Source organism: Aythya marila (genome assembly GCF_965140915.1).
Source record: "Aythya marila genome assembly, chromosome: 6".
In the NCBI taxonomy this organism is placed as follows: Eukaryota; Metazoa; Chordata; class Aves; order Anseriformes; family Anatidae; genus Aythya; species Aythya marila.
In genome coordinates this window covers 6,695,803-6,719,189 of record NC_139047.1, presented here as the reverse complement: position 1 = coordinate 6,719,189, position 23,387 = coordinate 6,695,803, and the positions used below count along the sequence as shown (strand labels likewise).

Genomic DNA, 23,387 nt, shown 5'->3' with positions numbered 1-23,387 from the left:
TGGATGATAGCCTCTTTACCCAACTGAAATCTTGATGAGAGTTTCCTGAACACTTCTGCTTTCAATGTTACTGCTAAGCAGTTGGATGACTCCACCATTACAGGTACTCAGAATAATTGTCATCTGTCTTCTGCGATGAAGACTATGAAAGTATTTACTAGACATTGACATTATTCATTTGGTACCTCTGTGGGCATTTTACTGAAAGCACAAATCTATTTCCAGTGAAGATAAAGGCGCCACTCCTATGGCAAAAAGGGTACGATCTTGTTTACCTTGCAGAACTGATCATTAAAAGTGTGTCACTAATGACAGCATAACATGAAAGACTAATGAATGCAACTCTTGGAACCGATCTGAGAGTTCAGACCTAAAAGAAATGTTATGCAAGATTTTACAAGAATTTCAAGAATGATTCTTCTTAACAGACAAGAAGGAACAAGAAAAAAAGGGACTAGACTCCAGGGGCTGATCAGCAATCAACATTCTTCCCAAACAACACACATTACATTCTTTCCATAGTGCTAAATGATTCAACAGCTTTTTAAGCAGGACTGGGTTTAGGAAAGCGTTGTGTTCATTTTGTCATGAAAGTACTCTGTCTGAATGCATTATGCAGTTCTTGAAGGTAATTATGCCCTGTCCAGAAATAAATAAATAAATAAACAAACAAACACATGGAAACAGTCTGCTTTTTCCAAATACTCACTTCCTTTTGCTTTTTGCCTCTTGCAGCACTGTTCAATGTGCTGTTTTCTCGGAGAGAGTCCACTGTGTCTCCATAGAGGAGTTTGATGGCGCGGACAAGGCGAGCACAGGACCGGCTGTGATGGAGGTAGCAGTGTGGGTGACAGTAGTCAATGTGGGTACATATGAAACTTTGCTGATTGCATAATAGGATCATAACCTTGAAAGGAATAAAAGAGGACAGTTACCTATAGAAAGGAGAGCTATACAGAGAACTGCACAGCTAGTGATAGGGATAGTCAAGCTGACTTCCACAACCTAGCCCGGAAGGCAAAAAGCTCAACACAGCCTTTTGAAAAGTTAAGCCTGTCTGTGCTGAGCTCCGTACTTGCAAGTAGTTTACAAACTGACTGGGCACAGCTAAATAAATATCAGTGTTAACAAAGCAGACAAAGAGACAGAGCTGGTGTAGATACATATATTTAGCTAGTAGCAAGATTAAGGTTGAGGAAAACAACATTCTCTTCAGTTCTCTTCAGAAAAGCTGTTGTATCACCACTCTAAGATGAGGGCTTAGACTAGAAATTGTCAACTATTTAATCATCATCAAATCTGCAAACCCAGCAAATTCACCTGTTCACCTTCAATGAAAAGGAAAGGAAATGTCTCAGTATGCTTTCAATCAGGAATAAATTGCACCAGTGGTTACGGTATGCTTCCCTTGCTGTGCTCATGTAGGCCCATCCAACCTAGCTTTATGTTAGCTGTCTCAGTTACTGTTTCTTGTGGTGGTGCCATATGGCAGCAGGGAGCTGCAAAACCCATCTAAGAATAAATATTTGGGCATTTAGCTATGCTGAACCCTGCTTTGCTGCAGCAACACAACTATTAGCCCCTAAACTAATTAATTAAAAGCAGCCTTGGGTAAGTCTACACTTCAGTGAGCGCACTCAGGCGTTTAAGACCTGTACACAGGTCTTCATGTCACACACAAAACCAGACACTTTGAAGCACTCTGAGGAAAACACCCTGGGTTTCCTTTTTTTTTCTTTTTTTTTTTTTCCCCTGGCATCTGTAAGCTGTTCACATTGTAGATCACAACTGGCCTTTATGAACCTTCCTCTTCATCCCACAAGCTAGTGTGGAAATACCCAGAACTAACAGAAAGAGGCTACCCCACATTTTCCATGCATTTATTGTCTGTGCCACTGCAGTCTCCCTGCTCTCTCAAAAGACAGCCACATCACTCTCCACTCTCAGACATTTAGGCTTTTGGAAAGTCATGAGCTTAATTTAGGATAAATCTGAGTGGCATATGTATGATTCTTGTCTTTGCCAGCCTGTTCTGGCATCACATTATTTTGGGGTCCATCAGGAATAAGTCAAGCCACTAGTGTTGTATCAATCTGTGAACAGAAAATCTGATCAGCACTGTATAGCCTTCTATCTAGCCTCTGGTACACTGCTATAACTTGTATTTTCAGCACACTGACACAGGCGAGGACTTCACACTTGGGGCTGCCATAGAAGAAATACTGGTGCATGCATAGAAGCAACAGGATCCAGTGATCCTTTTGAGTGGTTTGCTCATGACTGTAAAGTACAGCTTTTTGTTTTGCTGCCGCTTTAGTTACCATCTACCCACACCTTTCCAATAAAAATAAAAAAATAAGGTTCTCATGCAATATTGGTACTTGCGTGGCATTAACTTGAAGAGGTGATTTTTCAAATCTTCCTTTCTCATATGCAGGCTAACCATACAAAGTGAGAAAAACAGCTCAAGTTCCGCTCAGTTTATGCCTCATATTTCTGAGTCCGTACACCCCCCTGCTTTGTGAAAAGGCACCATGCCTTATCCTAAGCTGCTAGTTAGGGAGTTGACTATTCTCTAGTAATTCACCTTGGAGTGTACACATTCATGTCTACATACTCAGATTAGTTCACTGGAATTTTCACTGGAATTTCCAATTTAAATGTAGTCATTACCACTAACATTAGCGTAGTGACAGAGAAGCAGGGAGACAGTCCAGGGATTCAAGTACTGGCTTGGAAAACGGGACATTCAAGCTCCCTGCCCTGCCACCCTCTTCTAAAAATTACAGCTACCAGGAACTGCTTCTGACATCACAGTACTGGATTAAGCCTGTTCTTGTCCACATCCTGGAGTAATAGGGCAGCTGAGAGCAGGCTATGTGAAATACCTGGGGGAAAGAGGAGGATATTGACTCATTCTTGGCAGCTGTCTTTCCCTCAGGAAAGGCAACTCAGAAGTCAAAAAGAAATTCTGGGAGGAATCAGTCCTCGCACACACATGCAAGACACAGTTAGTGTGTGCACAGGCAATCCAGCTTCTCTGTGGAGACTGTACTGCACCATCACAGTGGGTCTACTGTGAAGCAACAGAGTTGTACAGTCCTTGGCTGTGGACTGAACCGTTAGATTTGCCCACGCTACCTGCATGATAGATAGTCAAAATTACTCAAGGCCCTGCTGGGTTAGATGTGGCAGTAGAAGGCATCAATGGAATCAAATAAAAAATTCCTAAAGTAGGCATTTTTCCCTGTAAGATGTTGTCCTGGTTTCAGTTAGGACAGAGTTAATTTTCTTCCTAGTAGCTGGTAGAATGCTATGTTTTGGCTTAGGATGAGAAGAGTGCTGTAACACCCCAATGTTTTAATGGTTGCAGAGCAATGCTTACACCAAGCCAAGGATGTCTCAGCTTCTTGCTCTGTCCTGCCAATGGGCAGGCTGGGAATACAGCAAGAACTGGGAGGGGACAGACCCAGGACAGCTGACCCAAACTAGCCAGAGGGGTATTCCATACCATCTGTCATCATGCTAAACAATACATAGGGGTGGCTAGCCGGGGGGAGGGGGGCTGGACTGCTTGGGGTTAGGCTGGGCATCGGTCAGCGGGTGGTGAGCAATTGCATTGTGCATCACTTGTTTGTACACATTAGTAGTAGTAGTACTATTATCATCATTATTGTTATTATTATTGTTGTTACTATTTTCCTGTCTTAATAAACTGTCTTTATCTCAACTCACGGGCTTCACTTTCCCATTTCTCTCCCCCATCCCAGAGAGGGAGGGGGGAGTATGAGCGAACGGCTGTGTGGTGTTTAGCTGCTGGCTGGGTTAAACCACGACAGGATATATAACTAAACTCATTGCCATTAGATTTAACGGTGACAAAAATACGTAAACTGATTCAAAAAAGGGGTGAGACAAGTTCCCCACTGAAAAATCTTCTGTAGCTAGTAAACATAGTGGTCACAACAGAATCTCCAGCTCAAGTAGCTTCTAAAATACCTTCTTTCCCGAAGCTGGGAGCTCAGGTCATGCTTTCTTTCTGTTACTGCCCAGTCCCAGCCACGATGGAGATAAGATACTGAGCTGATGGATTTTTCAGCTGAAGCGGCATGGCTGTTTCTCACTTGCCTCACCATATACTTACATATAAAGCACCTATCACCATATTGATAAGCTCTCTTTGGAACCACTCTGATGGCAGGGTAAGAACACGAGTTGGCCTGTTAGTACCTCATCTAGTGAGAAATAGCTCCTTTTCCATTACAAACTAAATATATGAAATGGACAGAGGTAGCAAGAAAGAAACTTACTGCTTTTAGTCTTTTAGAAATGGCAAATAGCCAGTTCTGCAAAGGTCACAGCTTACTTACACTTGAGATCCTTGATGCTACATAGAGAAAGCACAGATTGTGATCTGTTGTTTGGTTGCTGGTTATTGTCAGCACAAAGGTTTCCTACTGAAAACATCAGCCTCGAGAGCACAGCCAGCAACACATACTTACATGCAGCCACGACATGTTCCGATGATAGTTCTCCTCCGTGCCTGTGCTGCTCAGCACCTCTGGCTCAATGCTAGGTTCGCTTGCGCTCCAGGGGCTCCCTTCTTCAAAAGAAAAATACCCAAAGGTGGTTGTTTTTATTGCTCCCTATGTGCTTAAAGCCTAGGGACAGCACTTGTAAGCCAGGCCAGCCTTGTGGAAACAGACCACAGTACACAGAATATGCCACACTGGAAAAACTGTGTTTGGACACCCCTCCCCAGTCCTGGTATCATGCTGGCTTGACAATTACAAGAACCATTCAGACTGACAGGCCATCTTGTCAGCAGCAAACACTGCTACCTCCACACTTTTTTCTTTAATGGAAGGGGAGAAGGCAAACAAATAAACATCAGAAAGAAATTCTTTGCACCATTCAGATGCTGCAAATGGTTGGTGTAGTGATCTGCATTGACTGGGCTCTGTGTTTAAAAATACCAACAAAAATCCAACCAGAAGTGGCATCCAACTGGAAGTGCCAGTGGGCCACGTAACTGCTAAGTGCCCATGGAAACTGCAAACGTTACGGGGATGAAAGGGGAAAAAAATCCTGATTCTAGCACACTAGTTCTGAAGAACTCAGGCAAGGGAGATATTCATGTGGGAACTGCACCAATACCTCTGTTTCCTGAAGCTATTTCATTACCTATGGACCTCCCATAATACTAACAATACTGGGGATGAACTGTGGTTAATCCTTCCTATCTTCTTGTTAAGTGAACTTTGACTTGCCCACGACTACAGACCAGGCAATCCCATTCTCCACGTTTACCTAACACACATCTTTTGGTCAACATAAAATTGACTGTAAAGTTTGGGACGTTACTTCTCCTCCAAATGTACCCAAACCTTCGTTTCTGATTAACACCCCTAGCAGAGGGAGCCCCCTTAGTTCAAGTGGGACAGAGATTCTTTCTCATAGGATGCACATCTGGTTTCCATAACATAAATATATTGGGATCCATCTTTTGAAGACTAAGAAGGCATCTGTAAACTGTAAAAATATATGTATATGCCAATATGTAGAAATACAGTATGTAGCACGCACATGTTATGTTCTACATATAGGAACATATATATTGCATGTTGTATGACATGCCTGTGATACCATGTGCTACACAGAACGCGAAGCCCATGTGCGTACATATATATATCCTATCCGTTGATACAGACAATATCATATATGCATATGACCGCAGGTATTCGTTACATCATCTGATTTAGGGGTGTGTGTATGTGCACATACACACATGCATGTGCTCCCCTAAAGCCAGCATGCATCCAGCTGGCAGACACCAGCATTCCAAGAGTTCATGCTCTAACACACCGCTCCAAATGGACAACCTGTGCGCGGAGCTGATGCTGCACCCAGGGCACCAGAGGCAGGATTTGAACCGTGTTCTTCCCAGGCCCTACTTCAGGCAGTCCATGAAGAGGACCCTAGTTTTTTTCTAGCCTGTTGGGGTGGGGGTCTTGTCATTTCTAGATCTGCTGCAATAACATCAAGAGTTTAGGTCCTGACTATTCGTCCCCTCCCTTTCCACCCACTCGTCTAAGTTACCTATATCAGTGACAGTGTCCCTGCTGTGGGACAGCTGCAGCTCCTCATTCTCAGACTCTGAGTCCTGCCGTGATAACTTGGTGCTCTTTAGGCTGCCGGCCCGGCGAATGCTGGAAAGGGAACCCCCCTTCTTCACCCGGAAACTGCGGGTTCCTTTAATCTGGAGCAAGCGGGAGCCTCCTATCCTGATCTTCCTGCTGGGAACTGTATTAAAAGAATAAAAGAGGACTTTTTTCCCCTTAATTTTTCCCCATTTAAAAAAAGAAATATATCCTGGCCCGCCCCTCCCACCCAACCCTCTGCTGCCAGCCTGTATTGCAGCATCTTTTCTTCTCCCAGGGAATGTGGGGCCAGAGGCTCCCTCCAAAGCCACCGCCAATGCAGCTCTGTCAATCAGGCAGTAAAGATGCTTTACGGAAATGTGTTCTGCACCTCTTTTCCTGGAGACCTGGTACCTCACCTCAGGCCTTGTCTGTATTTGGAATTAGCCCTTCTTCAACCACCAGCAAGTAGAGTCAGCTGCTCTAACAGAAACCCAAAAAGTGGACAAGGAAAAACTACGATTCACACCACTTTGAATCAATTCCTGCCAGGAAACAGAATCCACCCAATGGATGTAAATTGCAGTTTCCTTTGTCAGCTTCTGGGGTTTTCATTAGTGCAGAATCACCTCTTGCTAGGGATAGATGGCTGAATCCCAATCATGAACAAGGCACCATGGACAAACCTATTTTCTTGTAGGCCTGGGTTCTGTAAACCCCACTGAGCTCTGCAGTAGGATCAACTATTTATTCATACAGCACGTGTGACTGCAGAAGGGTAGTCTGCTTCATGAGGCTGGCACACATGACTTCTTTGAAGTAAGATTTGCATAAATCCATTTCTCTGCATGTTACTCTTCATCATTAGAATGCTTTAGAGGAAACGGGAGCACGTAGATCCTCTCCTTCAGACAAATCAGCAGCTTTCAGGCATTAACAACATCCATTGACACTCTGCATTTTTGATGAGCACAGACATGAAATGGTTCAATGTTCAAAGCACCAACTGTTTGCACTTTCATTCTCCTCTTAGTTCAAAGGCAGTACATGGCAGCATGTCAGTCCAAATGTTGCAACACCCAGTCATTTCACTGCAGATCTAATCAGGCAAGGCCATGTGTGATTGATCACCTTTTGGCATCTTGTTGAGAATGAACAGGATACAGCTTTTTGGATATCATGGGTAAGAAAGTATTTCAATAGAATTGCATTTTGGCTTCTGGATAAGTCAAACGCACCTTTACTCCTGGGAGTGCCCCTAATTCCTCCTCAACCCAATTCCCACTCCACTTCCAGTGACTAACACTCTGGCTGAAGAAAGCTGGATAGGTTTTGAGAGATACTCCTCACTCCTCATGAACCAGCTGGGCAAATCACTGCCGAGTGATCTGAGAAACTCCCTCCAAGTGGCCATGCTGAGTTCCTTAGCAATCACTACTGGTTGGATTCTGCTCAGATCAACCTCTATACAGCTGCTCAGTTCACCCGAAAGCCAAACTATTTTAGGTCTTGTAACTGTTATTTCACGACGTTTGTAGAATCCCACGTTAGCACCCAAATAGTATGTATGATCCTCTGAGAGCCTGCATCTACCTAGATTTAGTGTCTATATTTCAGACCTACCTGGAGCAGATTCTAGACAGTAAACCCGAAGCTTTTGGATAGCTGTTAAGCCACGCCTGGGGTGAACAATGACAGCAAAGTTTTTAACACTCAGAAAGAAATGAAAGGAAACAGATTAGTACTCATCAAATAGGTTGAGATAAAGAGACCTGCCACTGCAGGCAAGAAAAATTTAGTTACAGTCACACAACAACATTTTCTTATCTAGGAAAGAATAAATTACAGAAGATGCCTCTGCATCTGTTATGTTTGGCCCAGGTAGATCCCCTGAAGAATACGCTGTGGCCAGAGAAAATAATGTAATTATTGTAATTTTTAACTAAAACATTATCTTGCATTTATTTAGATTCCAAAATACTTCAAACTCATTTTTTTGCTCTCACATATTTAGGAGTCAGCCTTCTTACTATAGTCACTTTGCCCATCTCTAAAATGTAGTAAACAAGCAGCTTTAGCAAAGGAATACTAAGTGACAGATTAGGAAGAAGGGAGAATGGGATAAAAACAAACAAACAACTAAAACTGCAGGGAAAATGAGTTAAACAGAGTCAAGGATGCAGAAAGTTAATACTGTCTTTGCAAAAATAACTCAAGTCTGCATTATGCCTGCAGCACATTAGCACGTGGAGGCACGCCTCAGTCAGCACGGTCTCTAAGAATGGGACAGTTAAAATTTTCCAGCAGCACCACATGCTTGTAGGCTTTCTGCCACTCAGGTAATGCCCCAGTGGATGGGACTGCTGCCTGAGAGGCTGAAAAGTGGTAGTTAATAGCTATCTTCAAATAAAGAAGGAATGAATGAAGGAACTTTTTCTCATCTAAATAGCTGGAGACATCTTATCCCACGGATCTTAGACTATGAGACAGATCATAGGGCTGTTTGCTTCTCTGAGCTGCCAATATACCAGGAGTACAAAACATTAGGTTGAGTGTGAATTTAATCTACTTGACCTTTCTTAAGTGGACACCTAGCTGTCTTCACAGAAGTAACCATCCCACCTGACACACAAATTTGGAAGCAGTTTTACACCACATGAATTTTGGAAATGTTTCTAACACTTTCTCCAGTAATTGTGGCAGGATCAAAGCTGAAGACAACACAGGCTTTATCCAAAGCCCTCTGAATCATCAACACACATTACAGTTCCTGAAGGATAACCAGCCACAGAATTCATTCTTTTCAAACAATCATAAGACATTTATCCTTTTAAAACAACCATTAAAATTATCATTCAAACATCTGCATCTTCATCCAGCTATTACAATACAGGATTTAAACAGTTCTAGAAAACATGTTAGAGGGAGAATCGTGTACAGGTAACTATCTGGCAGTTTAGCCTCTAATTGCAAATATGAACAATGACTGTATATTGTATTGCAACACTTGTACCATCAGATAGTATGTGAGTTTTGCATGAGATGGCTTAAAAATGGAAACAATCTGCTGTTCTCAGCAAACACAGTGAGCTTGAGGTTTGCTTGTACAGTATACAGTATGTGGGTAACATTAATCTGCTAGCCATCAAAAGCCACATAAGTGTGTGTTTGTCATGTGGTAGCAAAGAATTTAAGAGATCAAGTGATCACCCACTAATTCTGAGATGCCATGACTTCCAAACCAGTACAGATTTTCACAGAAAGATCCCAATCTTCTCTCCTATCTGTGATTTTCCCAAAATTAATAATAATAAAAATTTAATCAGAATAAGAAACAAAAACACCTTTGATCTTTATTTTTAAAGTGAATCAAGTAATGATGCTTCTAACAGCATTCCACTGAGTTACAGTTTCAAATAAGGGATCCTCGTTTTTAGAAAACTTGCAATGCTCTTATTTGGTTTCAGTCATAGCAGTGTTTTGTAAAATTTCAGATCTTTGCTTCTCACATTTGTCATATTGAAACCTGAAGGCCAGAAGCGTCTCAGAAATGATTCAAAGCCACGTGACTCCATGGCCCCCTGCTTTTTAACACAGTCTATGCAAATGAAAACATAAAATCAAGCGCCACTTCACAAGCCCCGAGAATACAAAAGCTTTGTTGTGCCAACAAACCTTTTTTCTCCTCGAAGCCAGCCTCAGATTTGAGGGTGTGGCTGCTGCTGTGCAGGGAATCCTTTGAATCTTCATTTTCATCCAGGACCCCAGCAAAGCTGATCTTTCTTTCATACCTGTGCCGGTCCATCTCAGGGTCCAGACGCAGTCTGCAGCTCTCCAGATCCTGTTGGCAGCATGTACACCACACAGATGTGCAACCAGTATGAGCCACCATCTTTTTCACTACAACCACAGAAACTTCAGTAAGAATTGCTTCAGACAGGTATTTATTTCTGGATGGTCCAAAACAGTTACTCTGGTCAAAATTCTGTAGGCTCAAGAGGTTTCCTATTGGAGTTTATATTGTAAACTCCTACAAAATTTACCGGGAGCTGCCTGGCTGGTGACAAAGTCTGTTACTTCAAGAGTTGATTTGTTAAAAAAAGAAGGATTTTCTCAAACATATGTTCTAGACTGAGCTATGATGAAATGGGTTAGCTGATATTAGCCAACTAATGCCAACTGGAGGTCCCAAACAGTTTGCAGTCAGCTTTGCATCTCCATGGAAAATGATCATAAATGACTGACAGAAAAGCTAGCAGTTATTTATAATATGTGAAATATTTTGACTTTGCTTAACAACAAAAGCTGAGATATAAAAAGGCAGTTGCCTGAAGTAATGGTTTGTAGTATCTCTGGCATTGAAAACATCTATGTAAATAGTTTAGAATGTATTGAACACAAACAACTTAGGGTACGAAACAAAGGCTAAAGCAGATCACAGGCTTTTATCCTGAACAAATCTGCCTGAATTACAGCAGCTTCAGAAATTACCATGCATAAATTAAGCTGTAATAGTACTACAGGTATATTCCTAGGGCATAGATTCCCCTCCCAAAAACGTTTAAACACATTATTCCTCCCTGCTGTTTGTCAACATGCACACATTAGAAATTGCTGCCCCCACAAAGTAACTGACAAAAAGACATCCTCTCAGCACAGTTAGCCTGACAACTTCATCTATTTTCATCAGCTTCTTAAGCTAAAATGTATGACTTTGTTCCACAGCAAAAGACACGTCCTAGTTATCTGGCTCTACTGTGGGAGCAATACCCTCCAAGAAAAAGTACTCAGCACTAGCAGCCATTTGCAAAGGGAGTTTGTATCTACTCCAGCAGCTTTATTAAAAGGCTCTGGATGAAACTTCAGTCAAGACTGCCTGTCTCTCTCAGAGGTGTGGGTGCTTAAGCCCTCAGGCTGACAAGTCTGGATGGGCTGTGGGTAGTTACACTAGTTCACCACAACTAGTTCAGTTATGAATGCTTTGGTTCTCCAAGGCAGGTAAGTGTATTCATATTTATGGAACAGGGAAGGGTTCAGGTTTGACCCAGGAACAACCTTTCAGTAAGGTTATGCCTGCAAAAAGCAATGGAAGTGAGAACTGAATTCCAGCTTTATTGACTGTAACATTATGTACCTGATTCTCTCTGAAATGAAGCATCAGGCCATAAATACAGGGACTTAATTTTTTACTCTGGAGTGCTGTTGGCTTTTTTTTTTTTTTTTTTTTTTTTAGGTATAAAGTTAAAAGAACACATCTATGGCCATTTTCTTTAATAGGCTCTTGCATAACCTTAAGTTTTCTTCGGCCTATGCATCACAAAATAATTCCTCCTCTTTCTCTCCCATATATGAGTCTGAAAAGCTATTAATCAGTTGCATTTCTATCTAGTACAAAAACACACATTTCTATTGACCCTCATTACCCAACATATTCTAAGTTTGAAGTCAGCTACTTTCCTGAGATGAATTCTAAATCCTGGTATTATCCTGCTTTTGGATGCTGTTATTTATTACGCGGTAAAAATATCAACAAATTGTTTACGAAGACTCATTCTGAATTTCTCCCCATTTTTTTAGAATTGCCCTTCTTGCATACCTGGGGGCTGAGTCACTTCATCATAGGCCAACTACAGCTTTATAACCCATTTCTGGCCCTGACTACAACAACACCAAGCCATATCAACCTGTCAAGCATGCCTCTCATCAGAAATATTTTATCTAAGTCATCTATTAACAGGAAAGAGAACAGTGTGGCTAAATCCTTTGTGCTCACTTAGAAAATTAACTTCTCATTCTCTTTTTTTAAAGAATTAGTCTGATTTCCTGAAGAAATTAAGCTTAAAAGATCATACTGCTTGTCTGCCATACGATTCTCAACTCATTCTGTGCTTACCACCTCTGAAGCTGCTGGCCACTTTCCACACAACTTGACAGAAGATAGCTGATTGTCTGTGTACTTTGTGAAAGAACAGGCTGAAGGCAATGTGGAACCACAGTATTAGACGTAAGAAAATCCACACAACAATGAACTGCTGGAAATCATGGGGTCCTGCTATCCATTAAATTAGTTGTCAGTCATTTAGCTTATTATTCGTGCTAGTATTTGCCTGTGCCTCTTTTAGTCTCATGGAGGTTTCTTTCATTCCTTGCCTCTGTTTCTTTCCTTTCTTCCCCCAGTCCCCATCAGTTCTCGTGGTAAGACAACAGGGAAACTGCAACCAGGGCAAAAGAAGTGCAACCTCTAAGCTTCAGCAAATGCTCTGTAAAGCATCCTCTTCTCTTTCTCCTAAGTGCTCTGCTCAGTTCTCTCTCAACTGACCCTCCTCATTAGCTATGTAGCACTTGAGCTGACATTTGCTGCAGTCCATCTCCCACACCTCTCAGGTCCCCTCCACAGTTTCTCAGTCTATCTGCTGCCTTCTCTATTTTGAAGCTTTCATGGACTTCTGGTACATACTCTGCTTCTCCAGTCTTATCTTCATCAACCTATGTGATGTGCCCTGCCCATCTTCTCACCAGACAAAGGCTCCTTTCTCCCTGCATCGGACATTTCCTTGAGTTATTACCCCATCAAACCTCTCCTCAGAAAGGCACAGAGCGCAGTGACTTTGTGGACAAGTCTCCCTCTCCAATTTCCATAGCTCACTTACCACAAGAGGCTCAGTACGTGGCCTGGGCATGTACGGGAAGGTCTCTCGAAGGAAAGTGGTTATCTCCAGGAGAAGCTGGCAGGCTGCCATTTTCAGTGCAAAAGGGCAACAACATTTGGTAGGATTCACAGTGCCTAGGGAAAAAAAAAATTCTATGGTGAGCAAGAAGATTATGCAAAATCTTGAACCAAGAGGTGATGGACATTTTCATGTATGGTGCACAATACAAGCTGCACTAAAAAAAGAGGAAAATCCAGACTTCTATCTATGCTACTATTCCTACACAAAAAGGGTCATAGTCATACAATATCAGTCCATGTATTTACCAGCACATGCTACAGTACCAGCATGGTATAGTGTTTTATCATATTTATTACAGTATATAGTGAGGAATCTACTAAACTAACAAAATCTTACAGCATTTTATATAAACCTTCCTATTTAATGTTAGTACAGGGGAAGAAGTCGATAGCCTTCGGTCCCTTTAGAGTTTTATGTTCAGACAAATCTGCAGTTCTATAAATATATAAAAATTTCTCAAAATATATATGGAATTATGATGAGACAGTAAAAACGTACTGTGCCTATTACTGGTTACTACCCTGAGAACTGGAAAGGACAGTCTCCTCTGAAATTAGGCTTCTTCATTTGTGCAGAGCATCCAAGTGCCATTTAGGGATAATTAAGGAATAAACAATCAGAGAATGATTTGGGTTGGAAGGGGCCTTAAAGATCAAACTACTTATTCAAGTTAGACATTCAAATGCTTAACTTGAAATAAAGGGAGAAGGGAACAGGCTGCCCAGGGGGGTTGAGGAGGACTCTGAGAACTTTCAAAACCCACCTGGACGCATTCCTGTGTGACATGATTTAGGTATTCCTGCTCTAGCAGGGGGATTGGACTAGATGATCTTTCAACGTCCAATTCCTAATATTCTGTGATTCTGTGAAAGGAATTACCGAATACTTGAAGTTTTGCTTCAACTGATTCTAGACAATCAGCTTCCAGAGTCCTACACTCTGTAAGCAATCCAACCTTGAAAAGTTATGAAGCATTCTTTGATGCCTCATAAATTTGAGAAATACTATTTTGGATAATGAACAGTAAAAAAAAAAAAAAAAAAAAAAAAAAAAACATAAAAATTATTTGTGACAATAACTAACCACACCCATTTTTAGTATTGCCTATGTATAATCTAATTATTTTTTGCAAAGAAACGGTCCAAACCAGACAAATGAGAGGACACGGAAGGCATCAGATAAAAACAGATTAATTCTGTGAAGCTTGTTTATTCCTCTGTATGCACTACCTGTAACAGAGATGGACTTCGTAGGGACTAAAATAGCCTGAACTGTTAAATACAGACGAGATGTACAAGGTAAAGGAATATCAAACTGAAAGTTTTACGCTCCTCAGTCCAATTTCTACAGTGCACAGAGCAGCTTTAGGAAAAATCTCTGCCTTCAGCAAGAAAGCAAACTATATATCTTTTATCTATACCCTGGCTTTCAGGGAAATACTTGAGATTTTATACAGCTTTCTAGACCACAACTTGCTCTCTGTTTTCGTGTCTTAGGCCGCCCTGTTAAAGCAGCTCCACGTCCCCTTACGAATGCCTGCTATCAGTGGCTGAACAGGGACAAGAAAGCCTGTTCCATCTCTTGATTATGGGAATGCAGTTGTTCACCTTTCGAAAGCCATTCACAGTGCAGGAGAGGAAAAACTTTACGTGCACTCTCCTGTTTTGGATACATCTCCTAAAGAATAAACCAATAAAATATCTGGAACCCAGGCTGCTAGGGTTGACACACTACATACGTAGTGGCACATATCTAAGTCTAAGCTTAGTGCTGATACCTTGTCTTGACATTATTTCCCACAAACGCCATTTCACTGCTCCCTCTATCCCAAAGCTGGCCTTGATTCAGTAAGAACAAACTTACAACCACAGAAAATGAAACCAGAAGATACACAAACAGTACTAGCACACTATATCCAATGGCAAACAACAGTACATGTATACAGGCAGTGGTACATTACGGCACAGACATATATACAAATGGTGTCTGGAGAGGACATAATGTTTGTTACCACCTTCACCTACGACAGTAGCTGTTTTGACTTATTTTGATTCACAGACTGTGTTAGAATTTGTATGCCTACCTAGACTTTCAGAATCAGTGATTTATCACCCTCCCACTCTCATGTACAGAGACACACACACACAAATGTGTGTATTTTAGTCATCTTGTTACACGGGTTTTAATGATACTTTTTATACTGTACTAAGTTTCTGCTTGAGAATCAGGCAAATACAGTGAAGTCAAGATTTAAAATCCTTTGGCAGAGCTGTGCCGATTTATATCAGGTGAGAAGATGACTCTTTTCTTCAATGCTAAGAAACAGAAAGGCAGCTAATCCTACAAAAACACTTCAGCAGAAATAACTAGAAAGGATGGGAGTCTGAACCACTTTGGACATTTGAGTGACAGCAAGACTCAATAAATAAATTACTACCCTGCTTATAATTACTTTTGCTACTGTACAGGAATTACAACTCACTACCTATTTCTGCCCCTCTTTTCCTTCAAAGTTTCCCAGTACTCCTATCCATCTGTCATGTTGTACATCCAGGCACAGAAAGAACAGGGAAAGAAGCTGAGGTGGAGGTGAGGGACTGGGAAATACAACTGAGTGGCAAGAAGATGAAAAGAGAAGAAAAATTAAGTGCTCCTAAAGCAGAGGTTCTTACAAGCGGGGGTTCTTGTAGTAAAGGGAGTCTCCTTACTGTCATCTAAAAAGTCTTCTTCCTCATCCTCCTTTCTCAGGCGCCTCTTGGTCTCCTCATCATAAATGAGGCCCAGCAGGTTGGCAGGGCTCTCACTCTCAGCGTGGCACAGCTCATTGAGGCGGACACCAATTGCCTGCAGACAGGGAGAAAGAGAAAGCACAACGATGTGAGAATTTCAGCCCAACTCAGCGGTGGTCCTTGCAGGCTGAGAAGATGTTCCAGCCAGAAGAGAATGTCCCAGCTCCATTTCTGTTGTCTGCAAATGCAGTAAAATAAAAAAAAAAAAAAAAAGAGATGATAAGAGAGTAATTGCTACAAAAAAACATTATTTATTTCCCTGTTTTTTTCAACCAAAATTTGAAAACTGCCAGATTTCAGATTTCTTGCAGATTGTGTCAAATAACAACAGAAATGACAAATAGGTCAGTATTTAGTACGAATTTCTTCCAATTTTCTGTCTTCCCTCAATATATACGTGCCAGATTTTTGCCAAGCCTTTTCACCAAGAATGTACATTCTCTGTTTGAACAACCATCCTGTGGCTTAAGAATCCAGTAACAATCCACATTTCCTCCATAAAACAGTTGCATACGCATGATAAAGCCTGCTTCCATTTACAAAGAAGAGATTTCCTGATCCACCTTCCAACAACAAGCTGACCATATGCCCATAAAAGCTGGGAAGGTGCATGGGTAATGGTGTAGAGGGGATTGACATAAGGAAGACAGGCAGACTGAATTTCCACTGTAACATTCTCTAGAAGGGCATTGACTGTTTCTTTGTGACTGTTTGTTAGCACCTTTATCAGCATGTAAACAGCCCTCGTGGTGCTGTCAGCAAAGCTACAGATAAAGGTGTGTTAGCAAGAAGTATGCTTTCCTGTTAAGATGCTTCAGAGCTTTTGATTTTCTTTGCTGCAGATAGGTAAAGAGAACACGGACAAGTATGTAAAACTTGATCCTGTGATACCACTTTGCAAAAGAGGAAATGTGTTTAATTACAGAGTTTTAACAAACACTTCCCCTGTGGCCTTCTTGGCTTTGCATAGTTTCAGAGAAAGATATTAAAGAGGATTTCTGAATCTTCTGGAAGTCAGAACTGATGGTCATGCTAGCACTATATAATTTTCCTGTCTCAGCTCAAGTGAAGCAGAAACAAACAGTCACAAAGAAGACAGCATTACAGCTCTTCTTCCTTGTTATTAAGTAGTTCCTGTGAAATTCAGCAACAATGAAGAGAGTAGACTGCTACACAAAGAGAAAAAGGTGGTATTATCGTGGTTTGCAAGCTGATGCCAATAGTTATCTCAGTTATCTGTATATTGTTAAATAAACTCCACATCTCTCAATTTTTTTCCCTTTTATGTTTCAGTCATTTAAGTAAGAAATGGTCTGCTTGTGTCTCCACAAAGCACTAATCAATCTATCACATATTATTTACACCGTGTTCTCCAACCTTACATTAAAGCAGTCATAGATCTTTAACTACTGTTGGATTTCCTAGCAAATGGAGAATGGAGAACCTGCACCCCCTCTTTTTTTTTTTTTTTTTTTTTTTGATCATGACACTCTGCAGAAATGACTGGTTTTGTGCAAAGAGGTGAGAAGCAGTAAGCTCAGTTCCAGCTAGACATATGTACCAGGTACCATGGAGGTCAAAGGGACTCCTCCAAGTATTTTTAATTGTGTGAAATGGCTTGCAGTAAGCATCAGACCTTCAGCAGGTATGGGCTTCCAAAGAAACTGCAAGTGCACTGACAGGACCAGGCAGGGCAATTGTCTTGATCACATATTGCACAAGATCATGATCAAATAAAATGTGAAGAAGCCAAGCTCAGTTCTTTAGATGACATGCAGTAGCTATGCAGAACTCCTTGCCAAAGAATGACGAGTGTTAACAGTTTGTAAGGGTGCAAAGAGAGACTGGACAAACACCTTGAAGAAATCCACTGAAGGTTGCTAAATACACAGCACCACATCTAGCCCAAACAGCCCTGGTCTGTTTTTAAAGAGTTGGAAGCTAAAAAAAGAGCAAGTATTATCATAAACACTGCTCTTACTCTTCCTTAAGCATTCATATACAGTAAGTGCTGGAGACAGGAAAGTGGGCTGAAAGGATCCTCAAACTGAACACGGCAAGGACCAGGGAAGGGCAGGCTGTGGAGTGCAATTCGGAGAGGAGGCTCCTGAGTCCCCATTTTACTTAAACTGAAATCCTGCAGATGACCAAATTACCTTCACATTTTGGTTTACATTTAAACGTAAATAGAAGAGAAACAAGCTCTTACATCTCCCCATTGGTAGAAGAGCTTAGCTGCATTCCACTGCAGCTTCTGGTTCCTTTTGTTGCCGACAATAGGAGAACGTCCACGGGACAAGCCTTTCTTGGTAATATTCACATGGTGGCCTTTCATCCACTCGGGCCAGTTGCCACGGTTGCAGCGATGAACAAAACGTGCACACTCAAGGAACAGGGCTGCTCTTGCTACTACAGGAGCTTCCTGAAATATTTGTAAAAAAACCACCTTAAATACAAATACATTTGGAACAACAAATATTAGAGGATTTTGTGCTTTATTCAATTACTTCACAGGCTTGCCATGCAGTCACACAGACTGAGTGATCTCTCCAAAGTCTGAAAACAGGATCTCTGCCATGAATCTTACCTCAAGCTAATAAAATCAAGGCCCATAGTGACTGAGCAGTCATGCTTAGTTGGACCACCGAAGGGGCAAGAAGAGCCACATTATAAGCAATCTTCTGTTTCACCACCTTTCGTTCAAAAACCACATTAGCTGCCACAAAGCAGAAGTGTTTACCTGACACTTCTACTGGAGGAGTGAGTCAAGTTTTCTTTTCATCTCCTCCAGTAAGCCTGCAAATACTGCAAGCACAATTAGTAGCATTGACACACAAATCCTAGCGTTTGTCCCGTTAAGTTTTGCTTGTGGAGCTTGGGAGTGGAAACATGAATGCGAGCTTGCTAAAGTAGGAAAAGTGCTGTTTTGCCGTTAGAACAAGCAGATATGGACAGTGAAATCCTTTACTGGCATAAGTCAGTTGCATAGAGAAGCTGTGGATGCCCCATCCCTGGAGGTGTTTGAGGCCAGGTTGGAAGAGGCCCTGGGCACCCTGACCTAGTAGGAGATGTCCCTGCCTGTACAGGGTGGGGTGGAACTAGGTGATCTTTGAGGACTCTTACAACCCAAGCTGTTCTACGAATCTATGGTAAGTCAAAAGAATTTCGCTGGCCTAACTGCTTTAGCAGTACCATAATAATAGCAATAACTTAAGGAAGTACCATACAATTTAGTATTGGAACTTCACATCAGGCAGCTGAGCTCTGAAGTGATGGCATTGATAAATTTTCAGAGGGACCTCCCCTCACCCCCCAACTTGGAAGAGTACTTTTCTTTAATGGGTGATATGATATTGAGTCTATCTTGGTTTGTATGAATTGGCCTAGCAGGATCCAAGTTAGACCAATAAAGTGTACTTCTGCAACTCACAAGTACGTTCAAAAATTGACACCGCAGTTTGTTTCCTAAAGGGTCGCTTAGCCTCAGGAAGGAGCTTTCTTCACAGCAGTCTACAGCTGTGTTCAAAATAACATCTTTACAAGCCATAGAAAGTGACTAAAATTAAATGTTCCTCCTCATTTCCATTTAATCTTACCCCTCTTTTCCTGCAATTTTCACAAGCAAAACCCCTGCAGCCTGCAAGTTTTAAAACTAACAATAAAACAATGTCCACAATTCACAAGTTGGCTTTGATGCTTCCCTAGCTGGGATTTTACAGAGCACAAACATGTGTTATATGCAGTTAGATACTGGCAGCTTTAGTGAGATAATTTAAACAGATCAGCATCTATTTATAAGGGCAGGTTCTTCAACTATTATCCATGAACAACTTTAGTTGGTCTGTATAACATTATTAAATAGTGCCTTCAATAGTGCTTTAATCAGAAGTTGAAAGCAAGAAATTTTCAAAGAATGTTCCAAAAATTAATTCCCAAATTTAAGAAATTCTGTACTGCATAAATTACTCCTAACAGGATGGAAGAGAGTCATCCCTTTTAGAAGACAGTCAAAAAAAAAAAAAAAAAAAAAAAAGAAGAAGAAGAAGAAGAAAAAGGATTATGTGCTGTCTACACTAACAAGAAAAAATATGTTAATTGCTTCCTGATGCAACTTCCTGTTCCAACTAAAAACTGCAGATGGTTATTTTCTTCCATCATTTGAATAAAATACAAGCTTTTTGATTATATTTTCTTCAAATGATGGAAGAAAATAGCAATCTTTCAGCAACTCTTTTGAGCAGGATGAACATTAAAGCTGACCCAATGTTCTCACCAGGAAGGCAGAAATCTGAAGTCAGACACTCATCCACAACCAGAAACAAAACTCATATCTAGCACCTTGAAAAACCATTACAGACTGCTTGTTGTCCATATGAAATATGAACACAGAAATAGGTAAGGACTTTATTTTCTTATTCTCACATAGCAAAACCTTCACCAGACCTGGAGACGTGTAAGCATTGAAAAGATGGAAACCCAGTCTTGGTCTCCTGTTTTAGTTCACCACTCATAAAATCACAGTTTCTTAGCATACAGGAATCTTGTAAAGACATGTTGTAAGGGTTATGGGAGCACTCAACTACTATAACTAAAGGAGCATATCTAGGATAGGGTGTGAGGGCAGGAAGAATGTGTCCTGGCACAGGAATTCCAAATTCAGAAGCACTATAAAGACCCCGTGCATGAGAGAGGAGTTTCTGAACAACACGGGGCACAAGCTCCTTGTGATTGCTTACCTGAGGCTCAGTGAAACCTGAAGCAGCAGAAAGAGAAAGATGAAGATGTAACAGAATGGACAGGGATGGATTCACACCACAGAGAAACACATCACAAATGGAGAGAAATGAATCAGGCAGGCGATGCATAGCTGAAAAGAACACAAGTTACCATGGTCACTATCAAAACTTCACACAGTAGCAATACTCTCACATGCCTGTCCCTGCTTGTGAAACCATTCACAAGTCCACTTTTAATATTAGACATACTTTATTGCTTTGCCTTTTGAAAATTATTTTTGTACCGCTTAAATTGACATGAATAAGAACCCACCACTTTCTTAACAAAATTTCAAGTACTCCCAATGAAGCTTTTCAACAGATAACCTGATTTGTACAAAAGGAGCAAAAGCAATGACCTGAGTGGGAGGGAGCAAATACAGAATGGATCTGGAAATTTATAGCATCACATTACTGTTCAAGTACAGCTGATTGTGGAGAGGTTTATGACCACAGAGTGTTTAGGTCCAGGTTTGGCTTCAAGGACAATGAATTTTATAAAACAAATCAACCACTAGTAATTTTCTTTTGCCCTCTTTTATACTCTGCAAGGCACTTTGAGAAAAAAAATATTTCCACTGGTCTCTACAAGAAAAAAAAAAAAAGGCAAAATAGCAACAATCTACTTCTGAAGTACATAAAGTAAATGCATGTACTCTCAAAAGCTGCTGCCTGGATAGCTCTGCTTTGTCTAGCCATGAGGTTAAGTCTGGCATGAGAAGTAGCCAAGCACATGTATTGAAAACAGGTTATGAGCGAATTATTAAGCAAAGTCTAGGAGAATTGCCTCAAAAATATTAGTTCAAATCTCTCTGATTATGTGCAAAAACAATCAAGTAAAATCCTTGCTTCCTTTCCCAGTCATCTGTTGTGGGGACCTATTCAGTGCAACCTCTGATTTCCTTCCAGGTGCTATGTCCTCCTGTGGACAAACATTTCTCCTACCCAAACAGGGACATGGGAACAATGGAGCCCACCTGAGGCCTCTGGTTACATGCAGTCAAGACACTGGAAAGCATTCCTGTTCTTGCAGCTTAGACTTTCCTTCTGCCCTCCCACTCCTTGGTAGGTCCTCTCAAACACAACCCTGTGGTAAAGCAGTGCCATTATGGCATTTCTGCTAGGGTAAGAGATGCACGTTAGAACAGAGCAGATCATACTTCTCAAGAATGTACTGGAGAAGTGGAATAGTGGTAAGCATCACTCTGCTAAACTCATCAAAGGAAAGCTCATGTTTTCCCATCTGAGTCATTTACGCTACTCTAATTAGGATACTTTAGGTAACTTCTTTATAAAGTGCTAGACAAGGGCCTTTTGGAACCCTTTACAGAAACTTGACCAGACTGAAACATTGTATTATTTGCCATCCAACCTTCAAAATTTCTTTTAAGGGAAAGAAATTCAGTTTTATTATTGCCAAGTCTGGATTTCAGCCAGTGACATAGAGATGAAACCACCTGCAATATATTATCAAGTGTCATTAAATGCTTGCAAAGCCATAAATTGCTTGCAGCTTTATAAAATTCAGTCAAGGATGGGTGGTGTTTCTGGGAAAATACGTTAACTACATGGTTTCTAATTCTAAGAAAATCCTGAGTTTAATGTATAAATAAATCATTATCTCCATAAGGATGTAGCCTTTGTTTCACTACTCTAATTTCCTTAAGTCACTGTGGCAAACCTGTATAAACATCCAGGCTAATCAAAGATCTTTAAGTCCATATAAGAATGGAATTTCTTGTCAAAATATGCATGAAAGAGTATGCTTAAGAAGTTTATGAAAACTGAAACTGGAGTATTTTGCCTTTAATTTTTCAGAGGTTGCCATAGCAACTAGGCTGGATAAAATGAATTAAGCAGCTTTTAATTCACGTCAAACCTGATTCCAACTATTACTTCAAAAGCCTGAAAACACAAGTTAAAAAAACAGAATGTTTTCTGCTGGGTGTGCTCTACTGAAATAAAATATGGGAATTTTCCATAACAGCATACATTGCCATTAAGTGGTACAGTGAGATGACAAGCTGTCATCTTTTGAAACCTGCAGTGCATGCGACTTCATAACTTCCACATATCTCTAATACTTTGTAGAAAAAAATGCCAGCTGAACAGGTACTTGAAAGTAGTTTCCAAAGTCTGTAATTTGAACAAGGTTTCCTTCATTTAGCTGCAGACTTTCTAGAAACTCTGATCCCAGAACCTTGGGCTCTCATTCAAATCCATAGCTAGTCCATAATGATACCCCTGTGTACAGCACTTCTTACAGCCCAAAGAAAATCTGCAGGCAAAGCAACGAGAAAATGTAGAGAAAAAGACCAAATTGTGGCCACTGGAATGACAGACTGGGGTTTAAGTTGTCTTATTCTCAGATTGCTGATGTTACAGGGAACATACAACAGAAGACAACAAATGAAGGAGAAGGTGTGTATGCATTCCAATAGATGTCACAAATTTCTCCTTCATGGTACATAACCACTTTGTGTATCTTCTGAAGGGGCAGCTTATTAAAGCCAGCTTATTTGGCTCCCTGCTACTAGGCTGCAGAATTACAAATTCTCATAACATAAAAATCTGTGCTTTGTATCAGGTCACACCCTCTCTGAAACCACACAGTAGAAGTCCAAGAAAGAAAAAAGAATTTCAGGCAGCTATAGTATTATTTTCTGCTCTGTATCACAATCCCAGTCACAAGTAGCAAGAAAAGGCCTTGGTCCAGAGTTTTCAATGATCTTGGGAAGTATTAGAAATTTTTCATAGCAGATGCTGTGCTACAGTTCTGCCTTCAGTAGATGATTGCAGACTGACAGCAAATACAGAAATACAGAATGTAAGTGCCTGACCATCTCCAAAGGCAACTTGTAAGAACTGCAATCCACCCAGCAATGAATTAAAATACGCTGATGGTACTGACTTAAGAATACTACCAAATCCTCTAAAATTGTATAGTGCTTT

At 40.9% G+C, this 23,387-nt stretch overlaps 1 protein-coding gene across 3 annotated transcripts in view; it reads right to left on the bottom strand.

Annotated features, from left to right (window-relative positions):
- The window catches only part of UNC80 (unc-80 homolog, NALCN channel complex subunit), a gene marked incomplete at both ends in the record, with an annotated part of 126,478 nt that overhangs the window by 57,531 nt on the left and 45,560 nt on the right, over nucleotides 1-23,387 (bottom strand). For 2 of the 3 annotated variants that reach the window (XM_082763920.1, XM_082763921.1), the window contains 6 exons: nucleotides 710-907; nucleotides 4,503-4,603; nucleotides 9,816-9,981; nucleotides 12,791-12,924; nucleotides 15,580-15,715; nucleotides 17,870-18,082. In XM_082763920.1, coding sequence (XP_082620046.1) covers nucleotides 710-907; nucleotides 4,503-4,603; nucleotides 9,816-9,981; nucleotides 12,791-12,924; nucleotides 15,580-15,715; nucleotides 17,870-18,082 — 948 coding nt within the window. Of the gene's footprint in view, nucleotides 1-709; nucleotides 908-4,502; nucleotides 4,604-6,099; nucleotides 6,304-9,815; nucleotides 9,982-12,790; nucleotides 12,925-15,579; nucleotides 15,716-17,869; nucleotides 18,083-23,387 lie in introns of all 3 variants that reach the window. The other variant, XM_082763919.1, reaches the window with a different exon arrangement.